General features: G+C 39.0%; 1 protein-coding gene across 1 annotated transcript in view; it reads left to right on the plus strand.

Annotated features, from left to right (window-relative positions):
• PCDH15 (protocadherin related 15) overlaps positions 1-17,626 on the plus strand; it is a 945,519-nt gene that overhangs the window by 871,548 nt on the left and 56,345 nt on the right. Inside the window, exons 30-31 of the mRNA XM_075216373.1 lie at positions 11,305-11,481; positions 13,920-14,138. Of these exons, the coding sequence (XP_075072474.1) occupies positions 11,305-11,481; positions 13,920-14,138 (396 nt within the window). The remainder of the gene's footprint in view (positions 1-11,304; positions 11,482-13,919; positions 14,139-17,626) is intronic.

Here is a 17,626-nt window from a genome sequence, read left to right on the forward strand (position 1 = left end):
GAGGGTGGTGAAATATTAGACGGAAAACACAAGGAAAGAGGGCCCTGCAATATATTACATATTGCAGTGATAGGTTAAGAAATACACCACATAACTGGTATTACAGTCAATATTGGCATTAACCCTGAATTCTCTCTTATTGGATTTAAAATGACAAGTTTGAGTTCCACAAAATCAACATTATTTATGTTCATTACAGATTATGCTATCATTGCTTTTAAACTTCTTACTTTAGAATTAATGCAATTAGGTTTATTAGTTCGGGTGTTTGATAACATGGGCGCTAGAAAAAGATTTTCCAATGTTTCTTTATAATGTATGCAATTCTTTTGTAACCCCAATGAAATTCAGAAACACAATTAATTCTGTCTGAGATATAATTCAAAATTAAGTGTCTGACTTTTATACTATAAGCGTTGTCTAGCATCTGTGTCTTTATTTTATTGAAGTTAAAAAATCTAAGTCGTAACCCTTACCAACAAGTCTTTTATACGGAAATCTGCTTGGATATGGTGATCAGCTAAGTTGCTACTATTCCTTTCTATGTACTGTGAATGTTCTTAAACCATGTAAATTTATGTTAACTATTCATAGGAATATAGGTGCTGGTGTCCACTCATTTAAAATGAGTATATTTTTGTTATATTTATCCACCTCTATATTAAAATCCAGAAAAGTGACCTTTTTTTTATTGGTAGAAAACATTTAAGAAAAATTACAACAATTGTTATTTGAGAATTTGATGAATAAGTCAACCATATCCCCTCTCTACAAAATCAACACATCATCAATATAAGTAGCCCAAATATATATGGAATTAGAATATTTCTCATTGCTCTAAAAATATTAATTTTTCCACATCCCCAACATTCTGATAGACTTTTATTACTGTAACTTGCAGGGTAATTGAGATATTTTAATAGTTGTGGACAGTTTATGGAGGCAAACTAGTATACTTTCAATTGGATTTAAAATTTAGCAATAAAAAATGAGGGTGCTCTGCAGTCCAAAGCTGCACCTGCAATCTCATGATTGGATCCTTTTGCAACTTATTCTTCCCCATTGACTCACTGCATTTCCCTTCTCCCATCCAGGGAGAATATTTACTAAACTGCGGGTTTGAAAAAGTGGAGATGTTGCCTACAGCAAACAATCAGATTCTAGCTAACATTTTGTATAATGTACTAAATTAATGATAACTAGAATCTGATTGGTTGCTATAGACAAAAGCTCCACTTTTTCAAACCCGCAGCTTGATAAATATACCCCCAGGTGTTACTTATCAGCATCATTAATGCATAAATCTGTTCTATACATGCTAGAATAAAACTATATCTGTACAATCCTATTCAGATTTTGTTTACTCCTATTCATTAGCAAACAAGTTAGTTAAATTCCAAATAAATGATGTTCATTCAAGTTAATGGAAGGAGCATCTTAGTAATCTAATTACAATTTTCCTCCTGTCTCTTCAAACCCATTTTATTCAATATCAAAACTTTCTGCATACATTTAATAAGTGCATTCTGGTTATGTAAACTATACTTAAGAAGAAAATAAAAAACAAAGTTGATTTCTGAATGGTTAATGTATTGCAAAACTTTAATGAGATCTTTTGGTTATCATTGTTCTAATCTTCTATAATTATCCCATAAGATACTACTTGATGCTAATGGAGACATCTTTAAAAAGCATACACAGCTGCAGACCCTTTCCTCCTTTGTCATGGTAACGATATGTCCTTTAATTATTATTATTGCATGTATTGTGTATAGCAGATGATGCATTTACTGAATCACTATATCATACCCCGCAAGTCTCTCTGAGATTATCCTTGTTTTTGGTGAAAAATGAAAAGTTCCAGGCTGTCCCAAAATCACCTGTCTATGGTGCACAGAGGAGAAATTGAAGTACAACTGTTTTGGCCCAAGAGCTGAGCCTGGAGCAGGTGCATTCTCCTGTCACTATTTTAACTAAATATTTTTATTTTTTGGTACACAAAATCTAAAAAGTTACTAACATTTAGGTGCACAGGTATAGAGTTCAATTTGCTCCTGGTTGTCAGATATTTTGTATGTAAATGTCAGTTCCCTGCTAACACAGCCCTTATCTTAGAAGAACGTACCTGTCCATCTCAATTTCCACCAGAGCCTCTCTTTACCCTTGCTGGGCCCGCTGTGTAGGATGACCATATTTTTCAAAATGGCACGATAGCTTCAATCCCAAAAACACAAAGCTTCTTGTTTCCAAAAACCTTGCTGGTGCAGAAATTTTATTCTACCTGACAAGTATGCGGGATTCAAACTGCTGAGCTCTGAGCTGCAACGGTGAGGCCTCTGTGCACTGAACAGCAGGCTCAGTTATTAAACTACAGTAGGGCATGTCTTAACGACCTATTACTGGTACTTAACTTCTAGTAGCTGCAGTATATTACTGCATGGTCAGCTCTATATAAACATCCTCATAGATACAAGCAACTGGCAGCTTCCCTTCTCTTGAGGTCCTGAAACCTTACTCTTTGGCCTACTCTGGAGTATGAACTTGGCTTGTATGACAACCCTCCTGGATTCAGACACCTTGGTCCTGGATTACGATGTGAACTTTTATCCTTTGGCTTTCTACGTCCTTATTTATCCCACTCATTGCACAACAGACTTTCTAGTACCAAAAGTACAAAGACTTTTCTGTGCTTATATTGCTTATGCTGTGGATGTTATTTGAAGAAATAACAGTAAAGAATTTAAAAACCTAAAATACCAATGTATTCTATCCCACCATTGGGATCTATCCCTAAACAACACAAGGAACTTACAAGGATGTGTAATACAAGGTATTTACTATGTGTAATGCCTGGAGAGGGTAACAAGGTGGATGTATGAGCATTTATTTTATAGAGAGACTGGTTTCACTCCAATGCAATGAAATAAAAATGTGCGTATGCACACTTCAGATTTAATTACATGCAGACAACGTGCCCCCTTTTCTCCAAACCCTACTCCCCCAGGCGTTTTTACACCTTCAGACAAATTTTATATTTCATATTTTTAGATTTGGACTTGTACATGCCGTCCTTTGACTTTTACTGCACTGTTTTAGGTCTATGTTTTCAACCAAAGCCTTTACATCTACCAAACAGAGATTGTTTTGCTCTTGGATACAGCCTACTGGCTACTTTATTTCTAACAATTACGTATCTATACGTTATGTAAGCATGAACTGCAATTAATATTATTGATAAATTCAGAAATACATATTGTACCATTCAGTATAAGTTACTAAGAGGTTAAAAATAGGCTTTGCTTGAAAATAATAATAATAATAATAATAATTGTGCAATACTTTTAAAAAGGAAAAAAATAAAAAGTATGTAGCTACATATATTTATGGTATTATACACATTTTTTTCAACTAAAGCCCTGGTGAAAAGAAACGGCCAAAACTCACAGTAATATTTTTCTTTGTGAATTAAATTTGTTTTTGCCAACAGGCCATCAATGTTGCCATGGCAACTAGTAGACTTTATCTTATTCACAGAAGAACACGAGAAGCTATTATGTGGCTGTATAACCTCTACCTTATTACCAGGACTGCCCAAACACTTTATTTTAAGTAGCCAGCAGTGTATCAAGCACCTGAATGGTTAAAGATTAGACAACATGAGCAACACAGTACTAAGCGCTTTTTTAAAATATGCAAAAATATCAACTTATGTTTACACTATACATGAACTCTGCAACTGACGAAGATCAAATCAGAGCTAGAAAAGTGCTGACCAGTCTTATTGATTTCAGTTCAGTGTTTCTGAACATTTCAAGATGAATTTACCACCATATATATGTGAGTTTCATGATGAAATTTTGTTTTCCAAATGGAAAAAAAAATATCTCAGGAACCTAAAATAATAACTACAAGGTGATGTCTTTCAAGCTGATCTTTGCATAGAACATTTACAATGTAATTTCAGCTTTTTACTCAGTTAAAGCAGTCAAGGTGCCTCAAAAGAGCATAATATTCATCAAAGCAAAACAGATCAAAGCAGTTACCTTGACAATGGATATGTCTTGTTTCCAATGGATATCTGTAAGGGATGGGATTGGTAAAATTATAACACTGTACACACAATAGTACATAGTGGACCTGAAGTTACAATATATTAGGGATTGGTGTATGGTGATAGATTTGTGCAGTGCTCTCACAATATTCTAGAATGTGAAATCCTCCCACCTACTACGGGTCTTCAGTAGATGTGGACAGGAATAAGGAGGCTGTTGATGTGCAACTAGTCTAACCTACTATTGATTCATGGTTTTCTTAGGAGCATTGACATCAGAATTGCTAGAAAGATATCCTAAAAGGGGGGTATTACTGCTGGTTTGAAGAGCTGTCATTGTTCCTTCATGGTTCTGTTGAAGCTGTCTGACCAAAGAATGAGTCTCAGAAGTTTTGATGTAAAAAAAGAATTGACATATTGAATCCATCTTTGGTCAGACAGCTACATCACTTCTAAGCAACTCATTTGCCGAAACTCTGTCAGAAAGCTACATGTCAAGGGAAGGAAAAAGGATTTTTCCAACTGAGAACCTTTTACCCTCAAAGGACAAATAAACCCAAAAGGGAGATCATTGAAGTATATATATATATATATATATATATATATATATATATATATATATATACATACACACACACATATATATATATATATATATATATATATATATATAAAGCTCTAATAGCATGATGTTTCAATATGAAGTAAGATCAGTGGACACATCCTTGTGTCTCTCCATGTATTCCCCTCTTATTGTTTGAAGTCTGAAACTATATATATTTTTTTTTTAAATTCGTCCTTACCTCTTATAGATTTTATGTTTAAATATGAATTTTTTCCACAAAGACAGTACTAACTATAGTCATTGCTCTATTTTAAATCAGAGTTTATGTAGTAAAATCTTTCTTGCCAATAATTAATGTAGCAAAATACATAAAAAGTTTTAACAAAAACCTATTGAACTTGGCACTTAATGATTCACTCTCAGTTTTATTATTATAAACTGTGATCAGCAAAGCTAGGATTTATGAAAGCAAAAATATTCTATTGGAAAAGACTGCCTCTCTGTAGCTACCGCCATATTTGTCTCTTCTACTCTGCTTAGAAACTACCTGAGCAGATTGTGTACAACTTCTAGACCCATTTTTCTCTCCACTCACTCCCTCCTTAACCATCTAAAATTGGGGATCTGTCCCCTACACTCGGCCGAGATTATCCTCAGTACAGTGGCCAACAATCTACTCACGGTTAACTCAAAGGGTTATTTCTCTCTAATTATCCACCTTGAATTCCCTGCCAATTTTGAAAGCTGATCACACTTTTCTCCGAGACACCTTTCACTCCCTTGTCCTTCCTGGTTTACCTCCTATCTCTCCAAATGTTTCCTCTGAGTCTCTGTTTATAAAATATCCTCCCCTCCACTCCCTCAGTTGGGAACCCTCAATACTTTGACCTTAGTCCTCTGCTTTATACCTTTTCTCTATGTGAACTAATACACTTCTTCAGCCTCCACTACCACCTCTGTGCAGACAGTACCCAAATCTACCTCTCCTCCCCTGACCTTTCGCACAGGGCCATCTCTTCCATTGGGCACAATGGGCAGGTGCCCGGGGGCCCCACGGGCTAGGGGGCCTGTCAGAGGCAGCGCTAAAAAAAAAATCCTGGAAAATAAAAAGAAGAAAATACCTTGCGGTCAGCTGGCGATCCGTCTCCCTCCCTGGTCTCCTCCTCCGTGCGGTGCTCGCAATGCATGTCGGGCGTGCCGTAATCACGCCCACCCGACATCGATTGCGGAGCGCAGCATGGAGGAGTCCCCAGCTGCCTGTTGATTTTCGCGCTGCAGTGACTTGTAAGCAGAGTGAAGAGGATCGCATCGGAGAATAAGGTAAGTTAAGGTTTTTTTTTTTTTAAATTATTTCAAGGGCTGACCTGTAAGTAAGATTATATTATATATATATCTTTTTTGTTTACGTGCATATATATAGGGGCCCCGGTGCACTGCTTTGCCCGGCAGCCCATAATGTTGTTAAGAGGGCCCTGCTTTCGCATTCACTTTTACCCCATGTGTCCAACTGCCTCACCGCCATTTCCACTTGGATGTCCCAATGCTACCTGAATCTCAATGTCCAAACCGGAGTTCATCAGACCATAGATTTGTCTTTCCGTAAGTGAGACAGCTACCAATTCTACACATTTAGAGTGCCACAAACAAAGTTAATGGTGCTCATTGTGAACGATTTCTGAATAGAAGTTAAATCTCCTTACAAGTCAAAATCCTGTGGCATTTCCCCTTGTTAGACTGATAAAGTTGATACAACACTATTATAAAGTCTGTATGCTTATTATTTTCCTGCCTGGGATTTTGACTACAAAAAATAACTATTCTGACCCTGACACAGTCACAATATTCTCATTATTTGTTGCTTATGTCACGGCTGAAGTACTTTGTTACACAACTTTGGTTCATAAGCAGCCATGGCTTGTTTAAATGTCAAGTTTGTATTATTGTGATGCATGAATAAGTAGAAATACTAGAAATTGGATTGTATAATTACATAATGAAAGAAAAACACTACTCTCCAAAGAGAATAGAGCATGTCATGTATTATGTCAGATGCAAGCTGTGAACAGCATTATTCAGTCATTTCAAATAGTATGGGTTTCATCATAACTGCTATTGTAGGAATTAGAACATTTTATTTATAGAATAAAACCACCATAATTTCTGTATCGTTTAAAGTTTCCCTACAGAATATGTACAGTTGTTGCAAACCTTCAATTGACATTTAACACTGTTAATACAAACCAGGGGATCAATTAAGGATGCAAATCAAGATAGGCTATTTTAAGTTTTCGCTAATCACTTAATATACAGGAAAATCTCTGTTTTCATTTGTTAAATTATTATTGAATATGAAACATTATATAATAATCACTTTTTTGTACATTAAAGTAACAGTCTTGTCAAAATAATTCTGTATGCAACATATCCTAAAAGCTCTTGTCCAATGAATTGTCCTAATTGAGTCTATTTTTGGATCCTGGTTGGATCAGAGGGCCCCCACCGTTCAATAACATTTGGAGTCATACTACTTTTGTTACTTGACCTGACTGCCAAAAGACGGCAGAATTTTTAATTTAATTTTAACATTACACCTGGCCAAGACTTGGGTGTGTGCACTAAGGTCTTTATTGTTGTAAGTTTCTGTAAGTTAGTAGTACCACTTATATTTTCAGAAGATTTAGGTTTGGCAAGCTGGGCAGTTGGTTTAGGTCCCTTGACTCAATCTGAGATGGATCTGGAACATGACGCCTGGCTACTGAGCTCCCAGGTCTACCCTCTGGATTGATGATAATGGATATGTGTTGTGGTCCTGAAGACTGGTTTGAGCAAGACAGTCCTGCCAGCTGTGACCTCTGCACTACGTTTACTTATGTTTTAACTACCTGTTTCTGCCCCTCACTCCTGACTCTGTTCTAATTTCTATTTTTGATCCACCTACCACTCCAGGCTCCTGTCCTAGGCAACCTGACTGCCTGACTTACAATTATAAACAGTCTACTGTTTAAACTCCTCAGCAGCTGACTAATTGACATACTGTTAATACTAAGACTGTATAACTACCATTTATCTAACGGACTGTTAGTGAACTGAATGATCAATATCAAACAGTTTGACAAAATTCGAGTAACTGACTGATGAAATATTAGTAACTATTGACTAACTGATAAAATGTTAACAACAGACTAGTAGCTATTAGAATAACATATGAAATGACAAATTAAGAACTATTTGACTGGTCATTTGTTGTGTTACACTTTGACTACTGAGCTATCATTGTCTTGCTTGATCTTTATTCTGGCCCCCCTTCAGCTCCTCTACTTTGTGTCTTCTCTTACCGGTTCCTGTCCTGAGTCATACAGGCTCAAGGTTCACTCTAACCAGCTTATTGCAAGGTCAGGTTCCTGTGCATCATATGCGATTAGTATTAAGCTGTACCTGTCTTTCCAGTGGTTCAACACTCACTTTCACTGCTATACAAATATTCATATAATTACACTTCGCTGAGTTTTATAAATGAAGCTGTTGATCTAATTACTGTATTTGCACCTTTAGTGAAATCTAAAATGTTTTATTTTATATGCCAATATGACACATCTCTACCATGGATCACTAGAGAATAAGGAATAGGAGTAGGAGTTGTATTGAATAAGCTTTTGTGGTTTTCAAGCTTGTTATGAAAATGATTTTACATTTCCAATCAGTGGTCAAAGTGTAAATTTATTAGTGGCGCTATAGAAATTTAGAAGTGACAGTGTGGAAGATGAAAGTGAATAGGATTTTATAGTTTTACAATCAAAGCAGTAGGAGAAGGGGTGGAGGTATGTCATATTATTATTATTATTTATTATCATTTATTTGTTAGGCGCCACCAGGTGTCCGCAGCGCCGTACATAGTACAAACAGTAAACCATACAGGGTTAAACAGTACAGAACAGTAAACACAAAGTACCAGTTAATCCCAATAAGGGTTAGGGCGCACACTGGAGAAAAAATAGGGGTTACACCGTAATAAATTGGAGGGAGATAGGAGATGGAGAAACCTGATAATAGGCAGACTTTCTCGCTGCTGCAGACCCACAGTGGGCAGCTCAATCCCACTAATAGTAATAGATAACACAAACAACAATAAATGAGGGTCGCGCTGCTAAAAAGGCAAATCAGTATTGGCTAAATAAACACCACAGTTTGCGGAGGATCTCGAGCAAAATGATTCAATTGACAAATTGCCAGGTAAATATAACACTGCATTTAATAAACTTGTCAGTAATCCACAATCAATTAGACTTAAGATAGTGCTCTTAGGTCTATCAAATAAACCCTATAATAAGGTATGCCTAATTAAGAACACTGTATTTTTTTTGAGAAAGTGCTCTGAGAAGCACGAAACGCGTCAGCGGGGTTTGTGTGTCCTATACATGGATGTGAGTGTGCCTTCGATTGTACCATTCAAGTGTGTTTATTGAAGTGGCGATTCATCTTTAACTATTCACATTATACTCTGGGGTATTATACTATTCAGCTGGTCCATAAGAAGCCTTCATTATCACTGGCTCCAATAACCTGTACTATTGAACTGAGAGTGCTCTCCAGCCGGAATTGAGACAACATTATTACCGGATCTGTGTTGTACAGCGGAGTCCGCACTTTAGAGACCGGCTAACCTCAGAGGGAATGATATCATCTGTTATAGGGTTTATTTGATAGACCTAGGAGCACTATCTTAAGTCTAATTGATTGTGGATTACTGACAAGTTTATTAAATGCAGTGTTATATTTACCTGGCAATTTGTCAATTGAATCATTTTGCTCGACAGGAGATCCTCCGCAAACTGTGGTGTTTATTTAGCCAATACTGATTTGCCTTTTTAGCAGCGCGACCCTCATTTATTGTTGTTTGTGTTATCTATTACGAAGTACCAGTGCTTCAGAAACTCCGGGACAGACAAATGGAGTAAGGACGGAGTAGAAGAACAGGTGTGGAGACACGAGGGAAGAAGTGCCCTGCTCAAACGAGCTTACATCCTAAGGGAGGGTGGACGAAACAGACACAAGAGGGAGCGGTGATACCAGGGGAGAGAGGGAAGAGTGAGCAGAGTAGGTGAGGGGTTAGGTGGATGATTGGTAGGCTTTAAGGAACAGGTGAGTTTTAAGTGCTGGTTTGAAGGAGCACAGCTTGGGAGCAAGACGGATGGAGCGAGGGAGGTCATTCCAGTGTAGGGGGGCAGCTCGGGAGAAGTCTTGGATTCTGGAGTGGGAAGTGGTAATGAGAGTGGAAGAGAGGCGACGGTCAGTGGCAGAGCGCAGGGATCGGGCAGGAGTGTGAATGGTGAGGAGGTCGGAGATGTAGGGGGCAGTAGACTGGGAGAGAGCGTTGTAAGTGGTGGTAAGGAGTTTGAAGAGGATTCTGTAGGGGATGGGGAGCCAGTGTAGGGCAAGGCAGAGAGGGGAAGCAGAGGAGGAGCGGCGTGAGAGAAAGATGAGTCGAGCAGCCTCATTGAGTACAGAGCGGAGGGGGTCGAGATGAGAGAGGCCAGTGAGGAGAAGGTTGCAGTAGTCGAGGCGGGAGATGATGAGTGCATGGATGATGGTTTTGGTGGCGTCTTGTGAGAGGAAGGGTCGGATGCGGGCTATCTTGCGAAGTTGGAGTCTACAGGCTTGGGCAAGGGATTGGACATGGGGGCAAAAGAAAGAGAGGAGTCAAGGGTGACACCCAGGCAACGGAGTTGGGTAACAGAGGAGATGGTGGTGTTGTTAACAACGATAGAGAGGTTGTGGTGGGAGGGGAGTTTGGGGGGAGGAAAGACAATGAATTCAGTTTTGGAGATGTTAATTTTGAGAAAGCGGGAGGACATCCAGGAGGAGATGGCAGAGAGGCAGTCATATACGCGAGAGATAAGGGAGAAAGAGAGATCAGGAGAAGAGATGTAGAGTTGAATGTCGTCAGCATACAGGCGATACTGAAGACCAAAGGAGGAGATGACCACCGTATACTGGCCCACTTTTACCGCTGTATCTAATGGTATAATAATAGCTTCTAATGAGAATATAAAGTTACAGGAGTAGCTGATTTGAGCAATTTAAGGATGGTCATTTCAGTAGGTATTGTTTATTCATTTTCATACAAAAAACAAACCCAAACAAATTGTCGATTGAGATAACATTTTAGAATATGAATGCCTGCTGTGCAAGGAACCAACTTTAATCATTCATATTTATTTGCAGCATGGTAGGGAACCTTCAAGATTATAATTAGCTGCCTTTATGGGTTTGCAAAAGGGCATTGCCTACTGGAACCATCATGTTTCCCATTTAAAAGTCTTCCATAAAGAGTAGTTCAAAGTAAGTGTGTCACAGCATTTTTATGGCCACATTGAGGCTACCGTGTTGCATATTGGGGCTACCTTTCTGGACAATGGGGCTTTTGATGATGCTACAAATACCATTTTTTATGAGGGTTTGAAGAGTGCTCACTGAATAATACAGAGCCAAACATAGGGAACAAAATAGGCTTTTCCTAACAAAATAAAATGCACTGACATTTTATGTCACACTGGGAAGTATCACAGTTCAAAAAATGCCGTGAGGCTCTGCCATAGGCAAGTGTATAAGAGACACCATTAAAGCAGGACACAGCTATGAAGAATTTGCCATGTCATCAACTCAAATTTATTTGTGTGCATTTTCGCAGCATTCTAGAACGTTATGTACAGGACCAAATTCCAGGAGCAGCAGTTGTAGTGGAATCAATTGGTGCCAGAAGATATGGAGATGGCTTCTCCTCAGAAGACTACACCCAGTGTGACTTGATGGTTTACGCTGTCGATCCGCAAACAAACCGGGCCATATCACGTAATGAGCTTTTCAAGTGAGTATCAACGAAAGAGAAAATTGACATATTTAAACATAGTTTATTTAGCTGTATATCTCTATAGTTGTTGCTTAAAAGCATCCAATGTCACCAGATGTAGTTATTGGAAACAAACCTACTGATCTATTGATGCCAGGTATGATATAGAGTTATATATATATATATATATATATATATATATATATACACACTGTATATAGATACATATATGCAATTTCCTTTTGCTGGGTGTAAAAATAATTGTGCATGTAATGTAACAGTACCTGTATGACAAAAGACAGCTGTGAAAGGCATATCAGGAAATCTAGCTAGACTTAAAGTTCCTGTCACAGTGACCTCAACATGAAAGTATCTTTTCACAGCATTTTATTGATAAAGAGCCATGGTTAGGCATTGCCTCTCCGTGCAAGCAGCTGCAACTTGTCATATGGTAAGCTAGGTGACAGTTTACCTGGGGCTCCTGCTGTGATAGGAACAGTAAGTCATGTGTTAAAGTGCACCTCAGGTTATGTGAAAACTGTTTGAGAGAGAACTATATGACAAAAGTATATCTGCAAATACCAAAGACTTTATTTTTGTGCTTCTTTTAGTATTAACAATATATCACACAAATACTTGATCGCTTATTTGTACACTGAAATTTAAAGTTGATATTTGTGTGCTACATGAAAAAACAGTCAGTATTTAACTTATGTGCAAAACAGAATACTAATTTGCACCCCTTGCATTGTAACATGGTTGTGTCCAGGAGACTGAAATTAGAAGTTTCTCAAGTTAAGATCCTTAATGAATCAGGCCCCAGAATCTGATTGGTTGCTATAGGCAACCTTTCCACTTTTTCAAACTCGCAGATTAGGAAATATACCCCCAAGTCTTTTTACTGGGAGAAAAAAAGCTGTACACACTCAGCGAACGTAGGGAACCTGTAAATACACCCTCTCCAGCCCTTTATCTCATTTAAATAATCCTTGACAGTACAAACGTCTGCACCCCCATAGATGCCATCCTCTTGGCCCACAAAGCCATGTACTTACCCTTAAAAATTGACCGTAAAAGTAATATTTGTAAAAGTAGATGCCTGAAATCACAAACTAGTACTTGTACTGTTATAAATGAGCCTTATTCTTAAATTACATATGAAACCTAATTGCTGATTGGTTGCTGTGCAAATTGTGCACCTACATGCAATGTTAATAAATGATAACTTAAGTATTACTAAACAATAAACATGGTAGAACTGAACTGTTTATACTTAAAGACACCTGTCATACATGCTGCCTGTTCTGTGCCCTTAATAAAAACTGGCATATGTAATGCAGTGGAGGGAGCAGAGCTTCTCTATCTTCTATCTATCTACACTTCAGAAAAAGCATTAAGAAGTACAAAGCTTCATAACACTGTGACTAACTTGCTGTTTCCTTGGTAACAGTATTACTTGTTATAGCTTGGTGAATTCAAATGTAGGGGCATGGTAAGTGACGTACTGTACACTTGAAAGTTCCATCTCAATAGCCTTTGATCCACCAGGAAAGCAGCTGTGGCAAGACACTGTAATAATTACCCGTACATTTAACTTTTTACACAAAGGCAACTAAATGCATTACATGCAGCCATACCATTTTCATGAGATTTGTTCCTGTTGGGCAAGTACAATCATACAGATCAATCATTTGCATTATATTATATGCTGAAAATAGCTTATTACAACCTTGTATATGAGATGAGCAACTGTTCAGTACATACTGTATCTTATATACTTTTTTTAGTAACTTAGTAACAACCTAGTCGGCATACAGAATAAATTGGAGAGAATGCTATTCGACATATAAAGGCAGGTGTAGTGAAAACACAGGTTATATTATTAAGAACATGTAAAAAACAGAAAAAACAGTACTGTTGCTGCAAATCATGTGCCATTCAATCAACCATGGCAAACAATATACAGTTATTATATATTCTTATAAGCTAGAGGCATTACATTAAAAACACGTTGCAGTTTAAAGTAGTACAAAGCGTTTAATTTCTAAAGTTTAGCTGTATACTAGATAAAGAGCTGCATGGCACTGTCATCTCAATAATGGTCTTCAAGTTATTTGGGGATTATTAGTAATTAAAGACATGCAACTCTGTATACAACTGCAGTTGCAATAATGTGCAGTATATTTGGCTGTGCTGCAGTGACATCTAGTGTCAGTATGGCAATTTCATCAATACATTGTGGTATCACTTATGTACAATGTAAAGATTTTTGCTTTGAAACTTTTTTCTATAGTTCAACAATGATTATTTCTCTTTACAATTGGTGAGACAGTTTTCAGTCTGTGGTAGATAAAGAAAGACGTTAGTATTTGAGAAATATATCTGCCAATAATATATAATAATAAAGAATAATATAGCTCTGCCATGAACTGGTCTTATTATTTTTGTGTGTACAGATTTTTGGATGGTAAAGTACTTGACATCAATAAACAGTTCCAGGATTACATTGGCCTTGGTGGACGCATTCTGGAAATTCGAACCCCAGACGTTGTAGCCAACGTTAAGAAGCAAGCCCAGGCTGTAGGCTACACGGAGGGAGCATTGCTTGCTCTCGCCATTATTATCATCCTCTGCTGTATACCGGCTATATTAATTGTGATGGTCAGCTACAGACAGTAAGTACATTGTTTAGTTACAAAATGTGCAGAATGGTGTAAAGAACTTATGCAAAAGGTTCTAATGACGAGCGATCCACCACTAGTACAGTATTTACTTATTTGTTCAAAATGTACCAGGAAGAGACTGACAATATGTTCAGCATAGAATAAGTGATCCCATAATAATTAATGTTATATAACTGATCTAAAAACTACACAGCAGCAGCTGTAGCATTGTATCTCATCAGGTTGTATATAACTAATGGAATTACGGATTTGCAAAGTGATATAGTTCTTCTCTCATCCACTGAGAACAACTTACACCACATGTAAAACACAGTGTGTCCTTACACCGGTTATTCATCCAGCCACCCAGTGTGCTTTACAATCCAATTTATATCATGATCAGCTATTTCTCTTTTACTTCTTCCGTTATAATAAATAAAATAAAAAAGTGCCCATAATGTAAACAGACAGATGTAGTTAATTGGCTCAAGCAACTGAATCTAAGAAGCTCATTTAGAGATGGACAAACATCTTTTTTTTTTATAAGATGCACTTTTCTGTACTGCGCATGTGCACAAAAAATATGTACACTTATTGACTTTTGTGTATCATTGTCATACGCCAGGAGAGGCGAAGTGGGGCGCGTTCATGTAATTGCAACACAACTAGACTGTCAGGTTAATGACACTATAGATGCCACTGACTGGTATTGGCGCAACTAAACAGGGGTGAAGTCTAAAGCACCACTGGTATTCATCAGGGACCCCCGCAAGGAGGTATGGACTTGGCTGTGTGAGGTGCGCAGGTCGTGGTTTTCCAAGTTAGTTACCAGTGCAATAGATGGAGTACAGGGATGGTCGTGCAGTCCGGGTCAGATAACAAACAATGGTGCGGTACACAGGGAGATTCCAGAAGAGACGAGCCAGAGGTCATAATCCAGACCGGGAGCATTACCAAAGCGCAGGACAAGCATCAGGGCGAATCCGGAAGTGCGTCTCATTGCCAGGCAACGGGACGCGGCCCCTACAGAAGTATAGGCATCGTTCCCGGCACCCACGGACAGTGGGGGGACGGTACATCCCTCCTCTCTTCTCGGAATAGATGACTGTTTCTTCAAAAAATGAGTAAGGAGATGAGGGGCATGAAGATCTTCTCTGTTGACCCAGGATCTCTCCTCTGCGCCGTAGACCTTCCAATGGACTAGGAATTGTGACTTGCCTCAAAGAATTTGCACCTTCAAGATGCATGCAACTTCAAATTCTTCGCCTGAAGTCGTTTTGACAGGAGGAGGAGGAGAAGATCTCTTTGATTCCTAAAAGTTTGCAAAAGACTCTACAAAAGCTAGAAACGAACTGCACCCCACAGTCAGAGATGATTTCCCAGGGGCAACCATGCAGACGAAAAATGTGAAGAATAAACAGGGAGGCCAGTTCGGAGGCAGAAGGTAGACCCTTGAGGGGAACAAAATGAGCAGATTTGGAAAATCGGTCAACAACTACCCATATGCAAGTGAGGCCATGACTGCTAGGAAGGTCAGTAATAAAATCCATACTCATGCTTGACCATGGAAATTCCGGAATGGAAAGCGGAAGTAGGGTCCAGCAGGAGAGTGTCTAGAAGTTTTGTGTCAAACACATATTTCACAGGTAAGAATATATTTTCGTACATTGGAGATCAAAGAGGGCCACCAGTAAGAACGAAAAGGAGTGCCCCTGTCTTCTTAATACCAGCATGACCTGTGCATTTGGAACAATGTGCCCACTTCAATAACTTGCTGCGCAAGTGGGAATCAACAAAGAAACATCCAACAGGAGGAGATTTTACAGATGACTGTGTTAAGGCCAGAATCTTAACAGGATTGATAATTGTTTGTATGTAATAGAGGTTTTGGAATCGAAGCAATCAAAGGATCGGGAGAGAGCGTCGGCCCTAAAATTCTTGTGCCCTGGTTTTTTACAAAAGAAACATAGTCCTTCTGCTGGTTTTCTGAAGGAAGCATTGCCTCTTTTCTTTTCAGAATCCATTACATATATTGTGGTAGCTTGTTTTTTACGTTTCTCATCCTCCCTGTCCTCTTTGGCTCTTAGGACCTCCAACATAGCAGGTGTTCCTACCAGTATGAGGGCTTGCTGCTGATCCCCCCATGCTGTCAGACGCTCAACAAATGCTACCCCTGATTCTACTGTTTTTAAGTCATCAGGGAGGGCTGCATTAACCATTGCAATCACATTTGCGGTGGCGCTGGTACCGATAACTATTTTACATATTTGTTCCTTGTCACTCCAGCAAGCATCATATATAACCCTTACTCTCCCAAGGTAGGCAGCGCATTGCTTAGGTGCTTTTCTTGGACCTGGGCATTTATCCATTATATCCCTTGTCTCATAGGGAGTCCAGGGTCTATGCTGGGTGGCTGTTCTGGCTATAGCCATAACTCCAGCTGCATTTAGTTGTGAGGTCTGTTGAGTAGACACAGGGAATATTTTGATATTATCATTATTCCCAACTTTTGGTACACATGGGGGATCATCAAATTCCTTTTTACGTCCACATACTGGGCACTCATACTCATTAGCTGGGACACACCATTGGCAATTTTGGCATACCTGTCCCGCTGGGTCCTTCATTTCAGGTTTTTCCCCCACATATGGTAGTGGGTGAGTCTGAACTGGGAGTGCGTATCCCAATCTATCGGGAGGCCTTCTGTGGCGTTGCTCTCTTTCCAATATGGGAGGGGCACTCGGTGAACTGGATAATTCCCCAGTAAGTTGTGGATACATTTTGGGGATTATTGGGGACAGGGTTGGGGGTGGCATCGGGGGTTGTAACCTCTTGCCCTTTGTTCTTTTCTTAGTTTTCTTCCCTTTTATGGGAGAAATGGTGAGAGGTCCTGTTTCCTCTCCACTTTCATCGTCAAAATCTACCCATCCCTCACTGCTCCCTGTTTCAACAGGGAATAACAGGATTGCAGGGTGTAACTGGTGTCAAACAACGTGATCTGCAAAGAGTACCCCAAGAAATAACCTGAGCATGTTGCAAATGGAATTGAGGAGAATGTGTCCTCAGCCAGGGCAGACCCAAAATAATAGTATTAACGGATTGCAGAAGAACCAACAGCCTGACCAGAATAGTGATGCAGGAGATAGAGCCATTGGAGACTCGGTTTCCATCAACTGATGTGAGGGCCAACGGCTGTGGCAAGGGTGTAGTAGATAAATGGAGCTGAGAGACCAAACTGAATGATATGAAGTTCCATGCGGATCCCGAATCCACGAAGGCAAATAAAGATTGAGGACCATCAGCAGAAAAGAGAGTAATAGGCATGAAATTCTTTCTCGGAACAGGAGAAACAGATCGGGAACCTAGGCTGACCTCCCTACAATTGCCTAGGAGGTGGCGTTTCCCAGTCTTTTGGGGCATACAGGGAGATGGTGACCAGGTTCCCCGCAGTAGAGACATAGTCGATTCTTCATGCGTCTATCCTGTTCTTCAGGAGACAA

Source organism: Mixophyes fleayi, chromosome 6 (genome assembly GCF_038048845.1).
Source record: "Mixophyes fleayi isolate aMixFle1 chromosome 6, aMixFle1.hap1, whole genome shotgun sequence".
Classification (NCBI taxonomy): Eukaryota; Metazoa; Chordata; class Amphibia; order Anura; family Limnodynastidae; genus Mixophyes; species Mixophyes fleayi.